We start from the raw sequence: 14,677 nt of genomic DNA on the forward strand, positions 1-14,677 counted from the left end.
TCAAAATCAAACTTTTTAATACGTGAATCTTTCAGGGACTCTTCAGATTAAAACCACAACAAATAGGAAATAGAAATGGGGGGAGGGCTGGAGAGATGGCTCAGAGGTTAAGAGCACTGGCTGCTTTTCCAGAGGTCCTGAGTTCAATTCCCAGCAATCACATGGTGCCTCACAACCATCTGTAGTGAGATATGGTGCCCTCTTCTGGCCTGTAGGCACACATGCAGACAGCACACTGTATACATAATAAATAAATGTTAAAAAAAAGAAATGGAAACAAATATATATATGTATATATATGTATATTACATGTTCATATACATGTATGCATGTACATACAAATATTATATATACATGTTCATATTCGCAAAAGTCACAAATAGAGAGAACCCACTAGGGTGGAAGAACAAAATGTAGTAACAATCAAATTCAGAGTAAATAACACAACAGTGACCACCAGGAATTGGGTGAGTAGATAATAGGGCATTATTCTTTATTTTTGTTTTATTTTCAAAATTTAAAAATTGCATCTATTTCATGTCCATGACTTGTATGTGTGCGTGTGTGTAGGAGACACACAGTGTCTCACTCTATAGCCCTGGCTGTCCTGGAACTCAATATATAGAGCGGGATGGCCTTGAACTCACAGAGACCTCTGAAACGGAGGCCAACCGAGTAAATGTTTTCCTTTACAAGAGATGCCAGGGCGGTGGTGGTGCAGGCCTGTAGTCCCAGCACTCGGGGAGGCAGAGGCAGGCGGATCTCTGAGTTCGAGGCCAGCCTGGGCTACAGAGCGAGTTCAGCCAAGGCTACACAGAGAAGCCCTGTCTTGGAAAACCAAACAAACAACCCTTAAGACATGGCACATTCCTGTGATCTCCCTGGATCGTTGGGGCTTGCTTGATGGTCTGTCTAGTTGAATCAATGAAGTCCTGGCTCAGTAAGAGCCCCTGTCTGAAAAACTAAGCTAAGAAATTTGAGGCATGGTGGTGCAGGCCTTTAATCCCAGCTCTCTGGACTCAGACAGGTGGGTCTCTGTGAGTTTCAGGCCAGCCTAGGCTATATAATGAGATCCTGTCTTTTCTTTGTTTTTTGTTTTGTTTTTTTTGAAACAGGGTTTCTCTGTGTAGCCTTGGCTTTGCTGGAATTCTCTTTGCAGCCCAGGCTGGCCTCAGACTCACAGAGATCCCCTGCCTCTTATTTGCATTTGATGTGTGTGTGTATGTATGTGTAGGCATTAGTTTTTAAACTCTACTTTATTTGGGGTTATTTACGCCTCTACCTCCCTTCTGACCCTACCTCCCTTCCAACCCTAGGTAGGAGAGAAAGAAGGGTAGAAGGGAAAGGGGATGCAGACCTCTTTAGACTTAGTTCCAGCTGGTTAGGGTCACTGTGTTCTTTGAGAAACTACTAATCTCAGTCAGCAGGATATCTAGCAGTCTGGCAATAGCCAAGGGCAAACACCGCAAGAGGAACAAGTGGCCTTCTTCCTCCTCCATCTCTTCAAAGCCCTCTCCCCTCCTCTCTCTGGGCTCTTGTAGCGATACCCTCTCCAAGTCCTCAGAATTAAACTCTCTACAGCTGACAAAACGACCCCAGTCTCCCAGCCCTTGAAGGCAGTCATCAGCTGTGGACAAGCTAAAAGCAACCCCATATCCCACCCTTGGGATTAAAACAAAAACCTGTTTGCAAAATTCAGTTTTCTGGCTCTTGTTGTTTTTGTTTGTTTTTTGAGACAGAGTTTCTCTGTGTAGCCTTAGCTATCCTGGACTCACTTTGTAGACCAGGCTGGCCTCACAGCAATTCCCCTGCCTCTGCCTCCCCAAGTGCTAGGATTACAGACATATACCGCCACGTCCGGCTCATAACTCAGCTTTTAAAGTAACCAAAACTCCAAAACTTCCATTGTGTGTGTGTGTGTGTGAGAGAGAGAGAGAGAGAGACAGAGAGAACCTGCGTGCATATGTGTGCACCGTGTGCATACAGGAGCCTGCAGAGGTCAGGTCCCCGGGACAGCGGACGCAGGCGGTTGTGAACAGCTTTGGAGGTGCTGAGAACCAGACTCAGAGCCTCTGCAACAGCAAGAATTCCTTTTAATCACTAAGCAATCTTTCTGGTCCCATGAGACCCTGTCTTACACACACACACACACACACACACACACACCTGAATGCTCACAGGTTACAGAGTAAAACGCAACAGAAAAACAGGGAAAAAGACCATAGTATAATCTTGTAACTTGCCTCGGGCACAGATCTTGGCTGTGGTTTGGGGGGTGAAGGGCTGCTGGTTGAAACTATAATTTTGACTTGGAATGTTCCCAAATGGTCGTGTGCCCTCGGCCCATGGTATAGGGAAATAGTACAAACTGAACAAGTGGGGTTGAATAAGAGGAGGGTTTTGTTTTTAAATTTTCATCTGTGTGTGTTCGTGTTTGTGTGCGAGTTGCTCTTGCAGAGGAAGCAGGTTTGACTCTCATCACCCATACAGTGGTTTACAACTATCTGTAATTTCTGTGCGAGGGGCCTCGTGCCCTTTTTTGGCCTCCGTGGTGACCAAGCATATACATTTTTCACATACATAAGACAAAATCGATCTTTGAAAACAGAAGAAACAGGTTGGTGCAGGAGGCTGGTGAGGTGGCAAGGTGTCTCAGTGGGTGAAGGCCCTCGCCTGCAAGCCTGATGACCTATGTAAAGGTGGAGGGAGAAAACCAGCTCCACACACACACAGCACGTACACCCACAATAGTAATAAATTAGAAAATAGTAAAAATTGTATCTCATAAAGAAAACAAGCAAAAGAGAAAGGCGGAATCTATCACTCTCTTTGAACCCAAAGCTTTGGGACATCGTGGAGCACGCCTTTAGTCCCTGGGCTCTGCAGGCAGAAGCGAGGAGTCTGTGAGTTCAAGGCCAGCCTGGTCTATACAGCAAGTTCCAGGACAGCCAGTGGTACATATTGAGACTCTGTCAAAACGAAATCAAATGACTTCTTTGTTTGAGACTTTAGGGGAGCCCCCGCTTCAGCAGCACCACCAAGCTGGGCTTCCCTACCTGTCCCGCTATGCCAACCAAATAGACAGACGGCGGTGAAAAGCAGAGAAGAGAGACTTAACTGATGCACCGGGAAGAAGGAACAAACTTTCCGTTCCAATGGTGGAAGAACTGGTGAGCGAAAGGCATGAGAGCTTCGAAGCCTTGGTGAAGGTGTGGTCCCACTCATCGCCTTAGCTCCTGCGCAGGAGGAAGGTGGTTGATAAACTGCTAATCTGAACTAGTTTCCACAAGGTGATTATTTCTGCTCCAGCGGGCAGCTTGGCTCTTCTAGGCAACCTTCCCCATCTGTGTGATAAAGAGGGGGAGGGGCTAACGCGGGCCTCTTCCGGAATCCAACGTGACTGCAGGTTTAAGACAAGGGCTTATCTCTGCGCCTCCAGCCTTGCGGGACCCAGCGAAGTGCAAACAGTTTGTAACAAAGTGGCTTCTAAATAACTGTTCCTCTCGTGGGTATGAACACTCCGTGGTCTGTGGATCCCAGGCACCTGCTAATCTGTCTTTTTAGCTTTCTTGGCCTGGTGATAAACTAGGATAGGAAAAGGGGACATGCTGTAATGGCTGCAGCATATATGCAAATAAGAAGTCCTCATCACAGGAAGTAAAAACACTGAAAGGATTTCACTGCCTAGTTTTGTATGTTAAAAGTTTAGGGACATGAGGGAGGGAACTACAGGGGGGATACAAAGTAACTAAAGTGTAATTAATAAAAAGAAAGAAAGAAAAAGAAGTTTAGGGACAGCCAGAGGGTGGTAGCACATACCTTTAATCCCAGCACTCGGTAGGCAGAGGCAGGTGGATCTCTGGGCTCCAGGCCAGCCTGGTCTTCCTGGAAAAACAAACAAACAAACAAATGAAAAAAGAAAAGAAAATGAAAAAAGAAAACCTAGTTGCTTTAGATACAGAGCATGACATTCTGGCTTTACATTAGTGTGTTGTTAACACACACACACACACACACACACACACACACAATGGGGCTCCCACTGCAAAGGGAGTAAAAGATCGTTTACTCTAGAGCCAAATGTGAGTGAGTACTGCACAGGAATGCAATGACCACATTGCCTCAAGTACCATGTTCCAATATGATGACAATTTCATAGTGACACGAGCAAGAAAAAGAAGCTAATTCCCACACTTCCAAAGCGTTGCTGGGTAGTTGATGGGGGTGTCACAGCAAAGCAGGAGAGTCCCACTACCGCCAGATTGGTGGAGGCCTGTCTGCCCATTCCTAAGGGAGTCTAAATGCCTCAACACTGCAGCTCCTGATAACCACTCAAGTTATATATAAATTCTGTATACAATGTTCTGCCTGCATGTACGCCTACACACCAGAAGAGGGCACCAGATCTCACTATAGATGGTTATGAGCCACCATGTGATTGCTGGGAATTGAATTCAGGACCTTTGGAAGAGCAGCCAGTGCTCTTAACCTCTGAGCCATCTCTCTATCCTGACCACTCAAGTTCTAAACCAGTCAGCCTTGTAGAATGTTTTAGTTGTTGTTGGTTTTTGTTTTTTGAGCAGTGCTGCTTTGAATTTACGACCTCACATTCTAGGCAAATACCGTAACACAGGACATTCCGCAACCTGGCATGGCTTTTTTTTTTTTTTTTTTTTCCTTTCTGGAATGTCAGTTAATGGTCTTTAAAAGAAAACAAAAAACAAAGCAACCCCCTCCAACCCTATGACAGGGTTTCTCTATGCAACAGCCCTGGCTCTCCTGGAAACTGATTTGCAGACCAGGCTGGCCTTGAACTCATAGAGAGCCACCTGCCTGTGTGTCACCATGGCTGGTTATAAAAAACCTTTTTTAAATATCTATTTCATTCGTTTTTATGTGAGTGGATGTTGACAAGGTCCTTTGCCCCAGCCCTGAGGGGTGTGGGGTAGCTCGAGGTGTAGCCAGCCAGCTTACATGCACCACCAATATAAGCTGCTGTAGTTAACAACCCAGAAACGGGGTAAATTCTTACATAAATCCCCCATGAGACTGTCGCCGGTCATCAGAATTTCAAACTTCACAACAAGCACCATACAGAGACCAACAGCCCAATACATAAAATGACAAAAACCACAGTGTAGCTGGGCTCAGTGTAGCCGGGCTCAGTGGCGCAGGCCTGTGATCCCAGCACTCAGGGAGGCAGAGGCAGGTGGAGCTCTGTGAGTTGGAGGCCAGCCTGGTCTACAAAGAGAGTCCAGAATAGCCAAGTCTACACAGAGAAACCTTGTATCAATCCCCCCAAAACAAAACAACACAAAGAGAGCCAGAATGGTGGCTCGGTGACCAACAGCCAGGCCCGGAGTTCATTCCCAGCACCCACATGGTGGCTCACAACCATCCACGACCCTACAGCCATAGACCAGATGACTGCCTGTGTTGTGTAGACAGCTGTACATGCAGACAAAAACATCCATACACATAAAACAAGAAACAAAGGACGCTCATTCCCCAGAGGGCACTGCCACGGTGCGGACTTCCTGCTTTGTGTAAATTACAGCAGCGCTCCCACCTGCCCAGGTTTCTGAGTACCGTGAATTCCTTCCTTGCTGCATTCTATAGAAAACTACAGATCCAAGCTTCCCTGGTCTTAGCTCAGATCATTCAAATGAACCCTGATTTGATCAAAAGAGCCCAGAGACAAGGCTTGTTAGACAAACAGCAGATACTCAAATAGTTCAAAAGAGCCCCAGAGCAAAAGAGCCTTCAAAGACAGTATTTCAGGGCAAATGGCAGGTGTCCAAGCAGCTCAAAAGCACCTCCTTACTGACCTGGAACAGCAAGGGCGATGCTGGAAGTTAGAGCACTTAGTGAGAGTCAGTCTCTAGAGATCATGAAGTACAAACATTTGTTTCTCTGCTTCATCAAAAGATAGAAGGCAGTGATTTTTGGCCAAAGTAGAACGAAAAGAAAAAGATCCCTATAATAGAAGTGATCCCAAAATCTGCATGAGGCCATTCAATCTTTGCCATTCACTTAGGGTTACCTGTTACTAACAGCAGATGCCCCGGTGTGCTCATCCAAGCTGTGAGCCTCAGCTCCTGTGGCCCTGAGGAGTCAGCCTTGCTCACTCAACCCCATGTAACCACTCGGGAAAGGAGACTCCATCATTCTCAGGGAGAAGGAACACACAAAGGGAGCCAGTAACTCCAAGTGCATCTCCAGGACACGGATCCAAGCCTAGCTCTAGGCAGAGCTGACCTGAAGCAGGAAGATATACGCAGAACTAAGAGTCCTGGTCAGGAGTGGCCTGTCCATCACCGTCTCAGCTCCAGTCCAGCAAGGCGGTTGACAAGCTGCTGATCTGCTCTTTTGTTGTTGTTAATTGTTATGTCTGCAACGGATGTGGCATTGCCCTCATCTGACCTGGTGTGTGTGTGTGTGTGCGCGTGCGTGTGTGTGGAGTCTGCCTTCAAAGGCTCCCTTCTCCCTGGAACCCAAGGTGACCGACGGCAGCGTTGGGGCAGTGACGAAGCTCTGCAGCTTAGGCCTTGTGAGTCAATGCTGAGGGCCTGTTGCACCTGACTTAGCCTGCAGCAGGAGGGAATGTGCACCAGATCCAGGTCAAGGCCTTAAGACGCCTGGCAGCTTTGTTTCCATTCTTTTAAGAGCAAGCCACCCTGTAAAGGCGCTCCAGCTAGATTAACAGTGGACAAAAGGACATCTGGAGAGAAAAGGAGCCGTGGAAAAGAACCACTGTATCTCATCCAACAGGAGGCAGAAGCTCAGACACCCGTCACTCTGGACCTCCCCGGTGGATGCAGCTGAGTGAGCCACAGGACACCAGAAATCAGGAGAAATACTACAATTTTCCTGCTTTTGAGTAGCTGTTTTAAGTTGGAAAGTTTTGGTGTTGTAATGGAAAAGGATTTACATGCACGTGGAAAGAAGCATGCAGGCAGCATAGATTCACCAAAAAGTAAGACCGACTAATCTGGATGAAAATTCTTTAGAAAACACCTGCTAGCCTGGTGGTGGGGCGCACGTCTTTAATCCCAGCACTTGGGAGGCAGAGGCAGGTGGATCTCTGAGTTCAAGGCCAGCCTGGTCTACACAGTGAGTTCTGGACAGCCAGGGCTACTTAAAAAAGAAAAAAGTCTCAGTATGTGGTCTCCGCTGGCCTAGAACTCACTGTGCAGCCAACCTGGCCGTGAGTCCACCCCTGCTTCTGCTCTCTCCAGTGCTGACAGGACATGTGTGAGCACAGTAAACACACCGAGTAAGTTCAACCAGCAACAAAGGACAGAACATGTGTGCACTCTCGTGTGTGTGCACACACGGCCCAAATACCTAAAGTTTTATTTTATAACGAGAAATCCACAGCTAGGTAGGCTGTGGCAATACGGTAGACTGCAACTTTTGCTCCATTTCACAGCCAGATTAGTAATTCGCCTTGAGGCATGTTCCGCTGGGTGCTCAGCCAGTTTAACCTGGCAAACTCCCTTGCCTTGGATCTCCCGTATAATCATTTCTCATAACCAAAATCTTCTGTTATACACTCTTCCATGCTCTGATCCACGGGTAATGTCCCATCCGTGGATAATGTGTGTGCGCGTGCACACGAGTGCGTGCACGTGATGGTAATAAATGCTGAAAACAGCAACAGGCAGAAAGAACTTTAAAAAACCAATGTCCACCACAATGCTGAAACAGCATATGGATGTTGCCTGATAAAATGTTATCTGGGTCAGTGACGTAATTCACTGCTCAGTGATTCCTGTGAAGTACCTTCATTCCTTTCCTGGGTGATGCTTTCTGTGCTGGTCAATGAGAGAGAGAGAGAGAGAGAGAGAGAGAGAGAGAGAGAGAGAGAGAGAGCAAAGCACTTTGTCAGAAACCAACACGGGCACGCAGACGCAGGGACAGCAGCAGCAAGCAGAGCTGGACTCACGACAGAGGACAACAGAAGAGCAGGAGGAGAGAGAAGTCAAGAATTCAAATCCAGGTTCACTCGTGGTTAAAGGACACCACGGCGAAACGCTCTGGTTCTCTTCACCGACTGGCGACTGAGTTTATTATTAATGTCCTCAAGCCAATGAAGCAGCCCGTGGCTTCTACAGCTCCACAGCGTCACAGGGACCCACATTCTGTCTTCCTCCATCTCTAGCATATCACTTAAGGTGGCTTCATCCTCACGGTTGTCATTGTGCCACATTCTAGGCAAGGAAAAGAAGAGATACGTATATTAGAAACGTTTTTTCCTTTTTGTTGTTTGTTTTTGAGACAGGGTCTCATTATGTAGCCGTGGCTGGCCTGGGCTCACAGAGATCCCCCTGCCTCTGCCTCCCTCCTAAGTGCTGGCCACCCACCCAGCCCTGGACAAACTCTGATTAACCACCAAACACCTTCCAATAAGCCCTCATCAGTACTTCATCACATGCACAAGTCTAATACAGCTGGAATGGAGCCTGGAACCCTACTCCCCCAAGATTAGTTCTGTTATTAAGGAAGAATGAGGAACAATTAGTGTTTGTGTATGTGGTTGCATGTAAACACATGAGCATATATGCACAGGCATGTGGAGGTCAGGGGTCCACGGAGGGTCAGCCACGTTTTACCTTATTTTTTGTTTTTGTTTTTTAAGATTTTTTTTTGTTAATTTTATATATTTGAATGTTCTATATGCATGTACACCTGCATGGCAGAAGAGGGCATCAGATCCCCATATGGATGGTTGTGAGCCACCATATGGTTGCTGGGAGTTGAACTCATGACCTCTGGAAGAGCAGACAGTGCTCTTAACCTCTGAGCCATCTCTCTAGCCCTAATATATTTTTAATGACTTGTTTGTTTTTATCTTACATGCATTGACACTGTGTGAGTGTCAGATCCCTCTGGAGTTATAGCTGCCATGTGGGTGCTGGGAATTGAACCCAGGTCCTTTGGAAGAGCAGCCAGCGCTCTTAACCACTGAGCCATCTCTCCAGTTCATGTTCTACCTTTTTTTTTTTTGTTTTGTTTTGTTTTTTTCTTTTTCTCTTTTGTCTTCGAGGCAGGATCTCTCTACATAGCCCTGGCTGTCCCGGAACTCATTCTGTAGACCAGGCTGGCCTTGAAAGTCTGAGATCCACTTGCCTCTGCCTCCCAAGTGCTGGGATTAGAGGTGTAGGCCACTACCACTGTCCTCTACATTTTCATTTTTTTAATTCTGTGTCTGCGTGTGCTTCTGTGTGGGTGTATGCAGGTGGACGTGGATGCCCCCGAGCTGAAGTCAGCAGGCGGTTGTGAGCCACCTGATACAGGTGTGGGAACTTAACTCAGGTGTTCTTAACCGCTGAGCCGTCCCTCCAGCCGACCACCTTATCTCTCCAGGCACGGCCTCTCACAGAACCTGCAGTTTGTAAATTCCGTCCGTATGGCTGCCCGGGGGGCAGCAGGGTCTTCTCCCCCACTTCCTGCTCTCACACTGGGTTCCAGATGCTCCCGGGCCCATGAGGTTACTGCGTATCACGCTTGGGTCCTCACACCTGTGTGGCAGACTTGGTCGCTGAGCAGCCCCTGGGCATCATGCTCTACTTCACCTGTATTGTGTTTGATATTGTTTTAAACATGATTCAGGGTGTGTGTGCAAACTGTGCAGAACTCCCGGGACACAGCTTTTGTGGGACTTCCCCGCGCGAGGGTGACCTTGCCAGCTAGGCAGCCGCTTCAGTTTACCAGCGGTCGGAGCGCCTCGCAGAAGCGGCTCCTGGCAACAGGAAATGAAAGGGGAAGACAAGGCTGAGATTTCCTTGTACTAGGCCACGTCTCCTAAAAGTTCCACTACCACTCAGCAGTGCCACTGGCTGGGGATTCAGCCTTCACCGTGGCTGTCTGGAGGACATTTCCTATCTAAGCCACACTGAGCTTCTAAACAACCTTCTTGTGCTTTCCCGCTGGGAGGAAGGTGCTCAGAGCTCTTGTCCAGGGGATAGCTGGAGCAAGCTCTTCCTTTCCCAACTCGTCCTTCCCAGCCTCCTTCAGAACTGAGCCTGGTTCTGAGCAATAGGATATAAAAAGATGTCACCTCAGAGGGGAGGTTTCTCCTAATGTGTTCCCTCCCTGTCAGTGACTGCTCCTGCAACAGACCCATTTCACCACCACTTCCATTTACTTTGAGAAACAGAAACTCATTACACTGCCTAAGCTCGTCTCAAATTTATCTTCCTGCCTCAGCCTTCTAAGAAACAGAGATTAGAAAGTTTATACCAAGCTGGGCAGTGGTGGTACAAGCCTTAATCCGAGCACTTGGGAGGCAGAGGCAGGTGATTTCCAAGTTCGGGGCCAGCCTGGTCTACAGAGCCAGCTCCAGGACCGCCAGAACTACATAGCTGCCATGTGTTTGCTTATTTAGTTGCCTGCTTTACCTGCGTGTTTGTGCACCAAGTGCCTGCCTCATGCTCCTGGAGGTCAGAAGGCACCAGATCTGGAATTAGAATTAGAGACAGTCATGAGCCACTGTGTGGATGCTGGGAATTGAACCTGGGTCCTCTGCAAGAGCAACAAGTGCTCGCGCAGCCCCAGCAGACTTAATTTATAATTTTGTAGGCATGTTGTTTTTTTAAACTATTTTATTTGGCCTCTTATAGCTACCTCCCTGCTCCACCCCAATCCCTTCCAACACCCCAAGACCAGGTAGAAGAGACAAAGTTAGGGAGGAGACAGTGAGATCTTTCTGAAATTTCTTTTTATCCTCTCTTTTCTCAAGACCACCTGACAAACCAGCAGGAGCAGGAACCAGCAGGAGGACAGCCGCCCCTCCTCTCTTGGGGCTTTGGTCTTTTATACCTTTTCTAGAGTCCCCAGAATTCCACAAGTAAACTATCTTCAGCCCTAGCAGGCACACCGCCCTGGGTTCAATCCCCAGTACTACATAAAGAATCTATGGTGCTTTGCACCTGAATCTCAGCACTAGAAAAGTGCAGGGGTGATCAGCACTTTAGTATCATTCTCGGCTACACAGGAGTCTAAGGCCAGACTGGGCTAGAGCTGAGAACGCTAGCTCATACCTGGAATCCCAATACTTGGAAGTTTGGGAACAGGAATGCCAACAGGGCTAGCCTGGGCTATGTACTGAGTTCTAGTGGTGGAGCGCGTGCCCAGCATGCACCAGTCATAGACCCACCCTCAAGAGAAAGTTGGACCCCTGGGTGTCACAAGGTAGAAGAGACAGCTAATTCCATTTATTTATTTATTCATTTACTATATATACAGTGTTCTACCTGCATGTATGCGTACACGCCAGAAGAGGGCACCAGAACTCATTATAGATGGTTGTGAGCCACCATGTGGTTGCTGGGACTTGAACTCAGGACCTTTGGAAGAACAGCCAGGGTTCTTAGCCTCTGAGCCATCTCTCCAGCCTGAGACAGCTAATTCCTAGATTGTCCTATGACCCCCATGTGCTCTGTGGCATGCCACACACAGACGAATAAATATAAGAAGCAATTCTTTTGAAAGTCTGTTTTGGATACAAGACGGTCCAGAGGGCCGAGTCTGCCTCCAGCCTGGTTGCCTGGCTTCCCTCCTTGGAACAAGTAGGAGAGCTGACTCTCACAGCTGCTCTCTGACTCCCACTGTGAACGCAGCATTTGCACACATGCCCTTCCCTGTTAGACACAAGCACAATAATTACATTTTAAATAAAAAGTTGCCATGGTGGCAGATGCCTCTAATCTCGGTACTGGGGAGGCAGAGGCAGGCAGATCTCTGCGAGTTCGAGACCAGCCTGGCCTACATGGTAAGTTTCAGGCCAGCCAACACAACAACACAGTGAGACCCTATTTCAAACAATCAAACAAGGAAAAGAATGAGGTTCAATGTCATTCTTTCTAAGCGAATTTCAGAGCAAACTGGAATACTTGAAACCAAAAACAGAAGGACAGAAAGATCTGTAACTGCCACATCAAAAGCTCTTTTCAGCCAGGCGGGGTGGTAGGTATCTGTAATCCTTGCTTTTGGGAGGTAGAGACAGGCGATCAGGAGGGATTCAGGAGGAATTCGAAGGCAATGTGAGTTTGAGGTAGCCTGGGTTATACGAAACACTGTCTCAAAACCAAACCAAACAACCATCTTTTGACAAGGAAATGAGATCCTGCTTTCCTCTCCCTCAGCCTGATTGACAAATTACATGGTTTAGATGTTAGTGTGTGTACATGGCACGCAGGTGAGCACCGGGAGTGTGAGCATGCGTGGGAAGGCCAGAGAGCAACTCTCGGGGGTTTTGTTTTAAATCCATCCCATTTTCTTAGGTGTGGATGTGTTTTTGCTTCTTTGTTCCTTTGTTTTGGATACTTGTTTGCACTGACCTGGAGCTAGCCCAGTAAGCCTCCTCCTGCCAGCCACTAAGTCTCAGCGGTCTCAGCAGCGCTGGCAATACAAGCACAGGCCGCCATGACCGTTTTTTGTTGTTTTTTGCTTGTTTGCTTTTCCCCTTTCGGTTCTGGGGAGCCAAACTCAGGTCCTAACTGAGCCATTTTCTCAGTTCAGATTTCCTCTTTGAAACAACGTAGTTCCCAAAGCTCCCAATTTACCTCCATCTCTGCTGTTGAAGGCTTCCGGATGTCACAGTCTAGCACTGCGGCCCTGCCTCACTCTCAGGCGTTCTTTCTCCTAATGAATTAGCCGGCTAAGGCATTCCGTTCTCGGAGCGCTGTTGGGCGGCACTACGTCAAGAATCCCAGGGCACCTGACTAGGGCCCCCAGGCTCTGAAGGGGCGTCCTCAGGCTGCACAGCCGCCTCGGCCAGGACGACATCTTGAATAGCCGAGCACAGCAATCTGTTTCTGTGAGCGCCACTTCGAAGCCACGCGTTGGCCCTAACTACCTTATGAACAGCAGTTTCATGGTCCTGGAATAAACGCGGGGGTAGTTTATTTATTATAATCTGGTCATCACAGCGCCAAGCAATCCTTTCAGAAAAGTCACATACCACAAGAGATCCCTGCTCTCAAGTATTCTTCAGTGAGACCTTTTCCTTCCGTTTTTCCTCGCTTGTTCAATTTAGCTACCGTTTGGAATGTTTTAGAAATCTTTTGAGAGAGCCCTTACTCACGGTCCGGGCCCGGACTGCCCGTATTTTAACAAGCTCAAATCCCATGCTCCAGCACTTGGTACGCTGGTCTCGAGACTGAGCCACGGCAGGATAGCAAGCACAGCTATCCGCCTTTACAAAGGCTTTCACGTTAGCAGTAAGTGCGCCATACCCGGCTTTAAAGGAAGCACAGGGAGAGGCAAAACTCGCTCCTCAAGCGTGGCCACGTTGGCTACAACCGGCCGAGGTACCCGGACCACCGGTTTCCGCCTTTCCAGGTGCTTCACCTTGAAAGCTGTGGGTCTCCCGAGGCCCAGCGTTCGCCCGCGGGGAGCGAGCCTCCCCGGGGCACACGGCCGTCCTCCTGCGGCGGAGCCCGCTCCCGCCCCGCATTGCAGCGCCGCGCCCAGCCCGCAGCAGCGGCCCCGCCCCGCGGGCCCGCGCAGGGAGGGGGCCGCGCGCCGAGCCCGCCTCTGCGGCGACCAGCCGGGCGCCCAATGGACGCGGCGGGCAGGGGGAGGGACCGTGGCCAGGCCGCGGCCGCCCCTCCCCAGCGGCTACTTAAGAGGCTCCTGCGCCGCCGCCTCCGCCTCATTGCGTTACTTACCTCGACTCTTAGCTGTCGGGAACGGTAACCGGGACCCGGTGTCTGCTTCTTCCTACCCTCGCCTTCTAACTCGTAGCTACCATGGTGAGTGGGCCCGGGTGGGGGTGCGGGGTGGGGGGTGCGAGATGGAGACGCGGAGGGAGCACGCTGGGGGCTGGGACGGGGAGGATGCGCGGGCGGAAGAGCGAGTGGCCAGGGCTGCCGGGGAAGCTCAGGGGTCTGGGGGAGTGGGGCTCTCCCGGGTCGCCCCGGACTCGCTCTCAACCATCCACACCCTGCAGAAGACCTACAGCATGGCGCTTTCAGACTGCAGTCTTCCCGCGTGGGCCCTTCCCCCATCCTTCCCTGGCTCTCTGCATTTCGGGCGCGCGCGCAGCCCGGCCCCGCCCTCACTTCCTCTTGAGTGTGAAAAGGCGGGGGCGGGAAGGTGCCGGAGACAAAAGACGCATGCGCGACCGTTGCATTCCCGCCTAAGAGCGGCGGGAACAGCCTCTGCAGTGCGCGCGTGCGCGCTGAGGCACTGCGGGCTTAGTTCGTTTAGGGTGTGTCTCCAGTTGGACCTGTGTTTTGGGGGCTGAGGGTCAAAGCTAGGATCTCCCATCGTAAGCCAGCTCTGCTGTCTAGCTGCAAATGCAGCAGCCACCTTCCTTTTGCTTATGAAAAGGATAAGGAACATGGCTAAGTTTTTCTCAAATATTCCACAAATCATGACGTCCCAACAGCATGGAGTCCAAGTAGCCCCAGTTACGAATTTGTGTGGGGACAAATTGTGACATTGAAGGGTTTTAAGGGAACAGTAATCGGATCGGGGCGGTTGATAAGCCCTTGCTGGGCTAAGACGGAAGTGGAGGAGCTGAGCCCTGCAAAGAAGAAGTCAAAACCCTCCTCGCCGCTCAGGCCGCGTGCTCTCATGCTGCGCATTTACCTCATTGCCCCCTTGTCCTGCAGTTAGACCTGCCTCACTGCTCCAGCCACGTGCCTCCTATCCTAGAATTGTCTGG

At 49.4% G+C, this 14,677-nt stretch overlaps 1 protein-coding gene and 1 long non-coding RNA gene across 9 annotated transcripts in view; one reads left to right on the forward strand and one right to left on the reverse strand.

Annotated features, from left to right (window-relative positions):
* The window catches only part of LOC132655749 (uncharacterized), a 27,267-nt gene continuing 12,590 nt past the window's right edge, over positions 1–14,677 (reverse strand). Inside the window, exons 1-5 of one of the 8 annotated variants that reach the window (XR_009593550.1) lie at positions 12,570–13,447; positions 10,404–10,462; positions 3,820–8,213; positions 3,119–3,585; positions 1–235 (exon numbers count right to left, since the gene is read on the reverse strand). This is a non-coding gene — a long non-coding RNA (uncharacterized LOC132655749). Of the gene's footprint in view, positions 236–283; positions 3,586–3,819; positions 8,214–10,403; positions 10,463–12,569; positions 13,448–14,677 lie in introns of those variants that run through there. The other 7 variants (XR_009593551.1, XR_009593555.1, XR_009593553.1 and 4 more) reach the window with 7 other exon arrangements.
* Positions 13,601–14,677, forward strand: part of LOC110547396 (tubulin alpha-1B chain) — a 3,115-nt gene continuing 2,038 nt past the window's right edge. Inside the window, exon 1 of the mRNA XM_060388654.1 lies at positions 13,601–13,760. Coding sequence (XP_060244637.1) covers positions 13,758–13,760 — 3 coding nt within the window. The 5' untranslated portion in view covers positions 13,601–13,757. The remainder of the gene's footprint in view (positions 13,761–14,677) is intronic.

The sequence above is a fragment of the Meriones unguiculatus genome, chromosome 8 (assembly GCF_030254825.1).
Source record: "Meriones unguiculatus strain TT.TT164.6M chromosome 8, Bangor_MerUng_6.1, whole genome shotgun sequence".
Taxonomy (NCBI): Eukaryota; Metazoa; Chordata; class Mammalia; order Rodentia; family Muridae; genus Meriones; species Meriones unguiculatus.